Source organism: Enhydra lutris, unplaced genomic scaffold, assembly GCF_002288905.1.
Source record: "Enhydra lutris kenyoni isolate GAN:26980312 unplaced genomic scaffold, ASM228890v2 scaffoldscaffold6, whole genome shotgun sequence".
NCBI lineage: Eukaryota > Metazoa > Chordata > Mammalia > Carnivora > Mustelidae > Enhydra > Enhydra lutris.
In genome coordinates this window covers 1,150,878-1,158,113 of record NW_019154090.1, presented here as the reverse complement: position 1 = coordinate 1,158,113, position 7,236 = coordinate 1,150,878, and the positions used below count along the sequence as shown (strand labels likewise).

The window sequence follows — 7,236 nt, the reverse complement described above, 5'->3', positions numbered from 1 at the left end:
CTCTCTGTTCAGCGGGGAGCCTGCTTCCTCTCTCTCTCTCTCTGCCTGCCTCTCCGTCTACTTGTGATCTCTGTCAAAATAAACAAAATCTTTAAAAAAAAATAAAAAAAATAAAAGATTTTTTTTATTTACTTGACAGAGATCACAAGCAGGCAGAGAGGCAGGCAGAGAGAGAGGGGGAAGCAGGTTCCCCGCTGAGCAGAGAGCCTGATGTGGGACTCGATCCCAGGACCCCGGGATCATGACCTGAGCCAAAGGCAGCGGCCTAACCCACTGAGCCACCCAGGCGCCCCTTGCCCATTTTTAAATACATAATTGGGTTGTTTCATTTTTGCTGTTGCCTTTTCATGCTCTGTGTGTCCTGGATGTTAATCCCCGACCAGCTGTGTGATGCAGTGTTCTTTCCTGTTCTGTGCATTAACTTTTCACTCTGTTGCCTGTGTCCTTTGGTCCTGTATCCAAGTACTCACTGCTGGACTCAGTGTTGTCAAATTGGTGCCCATCATTTTGCTCCAAGAATTTTGTACTCTTTGCTACATTTAGATCTTTGATCCATTTTGATCTAATTCTCTATATGGCGTGAGGTAGGGGTCCAGTTTCCTTCTTCGACACGTGGCTGTCCCGTTTCCCCAGTACTGTTTCCGGCACAGTGGTCTGGGCAGGCTTGTAGGAAATCGTCTGCCCGAATTGGTGAGGGTTATTTCTGGGCTCTCTGTCCCGTGGTCTCTGTGTCTGTCTTGAGGTCAATGTCCCACTGTTCCAACCACTGCAGCTTGGTGGTGGGTTTTGAAACCGAGACATGAGAGTCCTCCAGCTTCACTCTTCTCCCTCGGCTTGTCTCAGGGGTCCCTCAAGTCTCCGCATGGATCTTAAGACAGGTTTTTCTTTTCAGCGGGAAACACTGTCAGCATTTCGTGAGAGGTGGCACAGAGTCTGTGATAGCTGTGGGTGACGTTTTAGCAGTGTTCAGTCTTCTGTGTGCAGAGTAGGACCCATGTCTCTGTGTCTCAGGGGCCGTGGTCATCGCCTTCGTGGTCTGCTGGCTGCCCTACCACGTGCGACGGCTCATGTTCTGCTACATTTCCGAGAAGCAGTGGACCCCGTGAGTACCAGGAGCCTGGGGCAGAGCGGGGAGCCTTGGGCTGGGAGCAGCTCATCCCACAGGTTAGCATGGGAGGTGGGGATGCTGAACAGAGAAGCTCAGGGCAAGGGTGCAGGTCAGGGGTTCCCACGGGTTTGTGGTGTGGCCCTGGATGGGCGGGGGAAGGAAGGAAGGCCACGGAGGGACAGGTGCCACGGGACAGGTTATAGCAGAAAAGGAAAGCAGCCTCTAAGAGAAGGGGAATGAGACAAGTTTAGAGACGTCTGGAGAGTGACAAGAAGGGCTGGCTCTGCTGGGGGGGGCAGCTGTGTGGGCGCCCTAGACCACCACCACGCTGGGAGAGTTGCCAAGAGGACTCCCCGGACTCAGGGAGAGCCACACCCATGCTGTGCTCCATCACACCCCAAGGACACACGGCAAAATCAGGAAAAGCCTGTGGATGGGTCCAGGAGACCAGGCACAGCTTCCAGAACCCCCTGGCTATCCGTCCCAGAACAAGCTGAGACCACGTGTGAAATGCTGTCTCCTGGGAAGGTCACCAGAGGCCCAGCGCCCAGGGCATCTGCTAGGGCTGGTCATGTGGGCACCCCTGGCTGGCGGGTGCCCAGATTCCAGACTCCCGGTAGGGAGGAGATGCTCAGCATCGACCCCGCTGTTGGCATAGACAGTTTGGGCCCGGAGAGCCCCACCTCTCAGGATGGAGAACCCCCAAAATCCACGCTCCCAGAGAGCGGCGAGGCTAGCCTGGCCAGGAGGCCCCTCTGAGACGGCAGCCCGGGGCCCACCATGGCGTGCAGGTTCTTCACAGTGATGCGGAGCCGGCGGGGAGGGCAGATTGAGGGCAGAGGAGAAGTGCAGGGAGCAGAGCCCCAAGGTAAAGGGTCCTTGAAACTCAGGGCTGCCTGCTGGGAAAGTGAGCTGTCTGGTGAGGGAGTGAGATGCCTGTGAGTGGAGGCAAGCAAGCTGAGGGAAAGTTTTGCAGCTGCCCAGGAGGCAAGGAGGGGGTTCCTGCCCTGGCTGTTCAGTGGGAGCCGGGTTCCAGCATGCCCTACAGCCCAGGCATGCCAGGATTCTGCACAAGGAAGGGCAGCCCAGGTGTCGTGCAGGGAGAGGTGGAGACGGGCCCGGCAGGGCTGCCACAACCCGGCTGTGCCGACTGGTGCCAGCAGGAGTGTGGGCAGAACTTCCAGCTTCTCCAGAGAAGCCAGAACCTGAAATTTATTATGAAACAGCCCCACGTCAAAACGTTTACAAGGAGTTTTTATAGTTCTTGTCCCAAGCCAGTGAGGGTCCGCGGCTGCGAGGCCGTGCAGGCCTGAGCGCCTCTCCCTCATCCCCGCAGGTTCCTCTACGACGTCTACCACTACTTATACATGCTGACCAACGCGCTCTTCTACGCCAGCTCTGCTGTCAACCCCATCCTCTACAACCTGGTCTCTGCCAGCTTCCGCCAGGCCTTTCTGTCCACACTGGCCTGCCTCTGCCCACTGTGGGGACGCAGGAGGAAGAGGCTGGCCTTCTCGAGGAAGACCAACAGCGTGTCCAGCAACCACACCTTCTCCAGTAACGCCACTCGGGAGACGCTCTATTAGAGCCGAGGTGGGGTCCAAGGAGGGGGGCAGGAGGGCCAGAGAGGGGTGGCCACTGGGCCTCCACGCCCCCCACCCCCAGAGCTGGAATGGGGCTCAGCGGAGGCCTAGGACCTGGCGCCCACCCCCAGAGGCCCCATCTCTTTCAGCGTCTCCATCAGCCCCCCACAACCCTTCCCTCCACGCCTCTTTGAAAACCAGGAGAGATCGCTCCTCTCCCAGATCCAGAAAGGGCCTCTAATCAGAAGAAATTAGCGGTGGCTGAGAGGCAGACTTCTTTGTTCCCACACCGCTGGGTGTTAGAACAGAAATGAAAGGCACAGGCCAGGCTGGGCGGGCACGGGGAGGCAGCGGCCCCGAGAGGCCGGGGCGCCGGGAGGAGTCTGGCTGGTGCGACTGCCACTGTCCTCCGCAAGGAGAGGGGCGCGACCCTCCTCTGGGACGGCAGGGGTCTGGACCCCCACCTCTCCAAGGGCGATTCCCAGGAAGCTTTGGTGTGCCCCGAAGGACAGCACGGGGATCCCGTGGGTCAGGCACTGGCCAGACCCAGGCCTCCCCCTCCTCCCTGCTAAGACGGCCAGGCTCTACCTGGACGCCCACTGGGAGCTGGCCTGGATGTCTGCTTGGCTTGGCGGGGGCGAGGTTAGGTCGGCGGGGTCTTGCCTCCTCGCACCTGCCGTGCATCCCCAGCCAGGCCGGGGACGTCCCTGTGTGGCCCCGCTGCGTGGGTGAGCTTCCTGAGGGGAAGGGCGGGCTCCCTGAAGAGCAGAGGCCATGGCCAGGTCCCAGAGAGAGGCCATTGGTGGGGACGAGGCCACAGGTGAGGGGGAGGGGCCGTGGGTCCAGGCAGCTCCCGGGGCCAGCAGCCAGGCCAAGGCCCAGCATCCCAGCATCGTTTGACTTGGCCCCAAGCCACAGGCCGCAGCCCCAGCCCCAGGCACCCGGGAAGGCAGGCAACTCCTTGATCTGTAAGAGCCGGTCTCCAGACAGGATGGCCTCCTGGCCTTGCCCTAAAAGGTCCCCTGAGCCAGGGGGAGACAGATCCCGGATGAGCTGCCCAGAATAAGCTGACCGGGAGCAGCGAGAGGTCTGGAAAATGAAATGCAGGCTTTTTTTAAGTAGGTCCTCACTGTCCTGAAGGGGGACTGTCAGGCAGACGGCTGTGAGCCTCCCTGACTCAGGACACAGGAGGCCTGGTCTGAGCCCCGGGGCACCAGGACTTGATCCCCCACCCAAAAAATGACAAGCTGGCAAGTCTCCACGGTGGCTTTGGATCTGGGCCCCCGACTTGAACCCTATAGGATCCTTCTCCAAGCCACAGAACCTTTCCGGGCAGTCGGCCCAGTGCCAGTCCTTGGCCAGGGAACCATCTCATGACCCAGGGGCCACCCGCAAGGGGAAGTGGGCCAGCCCAGACCTCACGCACAGGCACCTGCTCTGGGCAGGCGAAGGGGCCACTGGGCCCCAACGGGCAGGCAGCGAGCGGCCATCAGTTGGGCAAAGGCTGAGGCGAGGCCCAGGCAGTGGGCATTTGAGCAAGAGCCTGGACTCCTTCTGAGAGACCCTCAGACTCCCTCCCTGACCCAGTGTTTGGCACCTCGGGCACACCTGCTACTCAGAGCCTCGGTTCTGCCCCCAACAAGCGCATGTGGCCGTTCGGCCCTCTTGCGAGGCTGACAGTGTGAGTCCTGGAGGACGCCGCCCAGAATGGACGGAAGAGACAGTTCCCCGAGCTGGGGGCAGAGTTGACGTGGGATGGGGAGCTCCCGCCAGCCCAGACCCGCCTAGACGCAGCTGGGACAGGGTCTGTGCTGTGGCCCCGAGCCCATTTTACTGTTGTGGTCCCCACGTTCCCATGTGTGTGCCCCGTGCAGCCCTGTGGCGTCGGCGGTTGGCTGCGTCACGCTGTGGCCCCCCCAGCCAGACTCAGCGGCTAGCGTGGCTGGTCACTAGTGATGCCGAAAGCCCTTCGTGTCGCTCACACGTGCGCCCCCAGCCCTCACCACCACATCCAGCCATCCGCAAGAACAAAGCCCTGAGTCTCTCCGTAAAGGAGATGGTGACCCCCGCAGTTGGCGTCTTCTGTTGGGGCTGGGGGACCTGCAGGTGCCCGGACGTTCACTCACTCATTTACTCAGTGGGCATTTACGGGCACAGCAGACAGCCCTGCCTGGGCCCTGGGACCAAAACTACACAGGCTTTGGCCATGTCTCCCAAAGACTGGGGGGACTGGGGACCCTGATTCCCCTGCTCTGGTCCTGCCCCCACCGTAGCGTCGAGAAGCAGAGGAGAGGAAGGAATGGGTGCAGAAGAAAACCCCATACACCATGGGGTCCCCTCGAGGCCTGACATCAGGGAGACCCGAGTCCATGCCAGCTGTGTGCCCAGCACCTTGCCTGCCCTGAGCCCGTTTCCTGCCCCGCGGGCCGGGCACAAAGGAGGCCCCCTGACAGGCATGCAGGGTCCTACAAGTGATGCACTCGGCCCTCCAGCCCAGAAAACAGGGAAGCAAGTCAGCTTCCCCCCGGGACTCAGTGGTGGGGGGATCCCCTGGGGACCCATCCCTGACATAGCCGGCCCCGCTCACCTCCTCTCCAGACTCCCCTGCTAGGCCTTCATCTCTCACTGGTGGCGTCCCCATGGGTCGAGCCTAGGGGATGAGCAGCATCCTCCCGGGCTGCGGGGCTCCAGGGAGGGCCCTCTGCCCCCGCCAAGTGTCCTTGACCAGAGGGGCCGGCTGGTCTCAGAACCACCATGTGCCCGGCGTGCCAGCTTGGGGGTCCCAGCCTAGCCCGTGTGCAGGCACAGAAGCTCCTGGACCCTGGGGTGGGGGGCGCCGCGCTGCAACAGCTTCTCTCGCACAGCCCCATGCCCGCCCTTCCCTCACTCACTCATTCTCTCACTCGCTCCCCTGCTGGGTGCAGAGTGCCACGCCCACGCCCCCCTTTGGTCACTCACTCGCTGGCTCACCGCGGGGAGCTCCGCGAGGCGGCCTTGCTGCTCTGCTCTGGCCAGCACGGGCACAGGCACGGGCGTGAGGCTCCAGATGCTCCCGCTCCGCCGCAGGCGTCTCCAGCCCCTGGTCAGCAGGAGAGTCTCGGACGCACCTTCATTCCCAGGGTGAGGGCCTCACTGGCCAGCTCCAAGGGGTGCACTGACATCTCGCAAGAATATCCAAAGGAATGAAACTCTAATGGTAGAAGTTCAGGCCAACCAAAGAGGGGAAAGTTGGGGGACAGTGGGCAGGCGGTCTGCAACCCAGACCCCAGGTCCACGCCACCGTCCCCGGAGACCAGAGCCCTAGACCCTCCCACAAGTTTCCTGAGCTTGGACCCCTGTTGCCCCTGTGCACAGGAGAAGAGTCCCCCCTCCTGGTTCTCCTAGAGGCATCCCGGCCTATGACCATCACTAAGCAACAGGAGGAGGAGGAGGGCTCGGGAGAGAATTTAAATACACGCTTGAAGGAAGAAAAACGGCCGTCAGCCTGGGCCTGCTGCTGGAGCCCGAGCGCAGGAGGTGCCCCCCCACACGCCCTCCCCCTCCCACTACCCCCCACCACTGCCCCAATCATGATCTCAATTCCAGTTTTCATCAGAACTCCATGGAAACCAGGTCTAGGCTGAATTTATGAAGGGAATGACGCTGTAGCGTCGGGGACAAGGGCGAAGCCGGGAACCAGAGTCGGGAAGGGAGGAGCCCCGCGTTGCACGTTGAGGGGACACACGTGTATGCACACGGGCACACATGCACACACACGTGCCCACACGGGACGGCACTGGCCCTTTGCCCCATTGGGCCTCCTGCCGTGGCTCCGAGAGGCCCAAGGCCCAGCTCCTGAGGGAAAGACCCCTGGTGCCTGGGCCCATCTCTGGGCAGAGCCATGTGAGGGCCTCGCGCTGCTCTAGGAAGCCCCTGGGGAGGCCCACCCAGGCCCAGAGCCAGGGCAAGACCCATGAGCTCAGCCCCAGCCACCCCGACCTGTCACCTCTGACAGGCCCCTCCAGGGTAGCGGCAGGGACGGGTGCCTCCCTCACCCCACGGCCCCGGGAGCCGCCGGCTCACACAGAGGCCCCAAGGCCCACACCCCAGGAAACTTTTTTTAAGATTGTATTTATTTATGAGAGAGAGAGAGGGAACACAAGCAGGGGGAGAAGCAGGCCCCCCCTGAGCAGGGAGCCCGATGCAGGACTCAGTCCCAGGACCCCGGGATCATGACCTGAGCTGAAGGCAGATGCCTCACTGCTGAGCCCCCCAGGCGCCCGGGAAACCTTGTTCTCATCCCCAAGCACGGTTCTCGCTGTCTTGTCTCAGCTGGGAATTGAACAGGAGACCCTGGGGCTGTCACTCAGGACACCGTGAGAAATGCTAGCCCCGCCTGCGGGGTCTGTGAGACCCTGCCCTCACGTGCCGATCTTGGCCCGCACGGAGCCGGTGCTTAACGGATGCTCAGAAAATCTAACAAACTAACCAAGAAGCAAACATCCACGTCCCTCCCCGTTTCTTGATGGGGGGCCACGGGGCACTCTCTCCCACAGGGCCAGGGGC

At 61.5% G+C, this 7,236-nt stretch overlaps 1 protein-coding gene across 1 annotated transcript in view; it reads left to right on the top strand.

Annotated features, from left to right (window-relative positions):
- The window catches only part of LOC111141940 (neurotensin receptor 1), a 39,547-nt gene extending 36,853 nt beyond the window's left edge, over positions 1-2,694 (top strand). The window contains exons 3-4 of the mRNA XM_022494817.1: positions 1,012-1,102; positions 2,445-2,694. Coding sequence (XP_022350525.1) covers positions 1,012-1,102; positions 2,445-2,694 — 341 coding nt within the window. The remainder of the gene's footprint in view (positions 1-1,011; positions 1,103-2,444) is intronic.
- Positions 2,695-7,236: the final 4,542 nt, after the last annotated feature.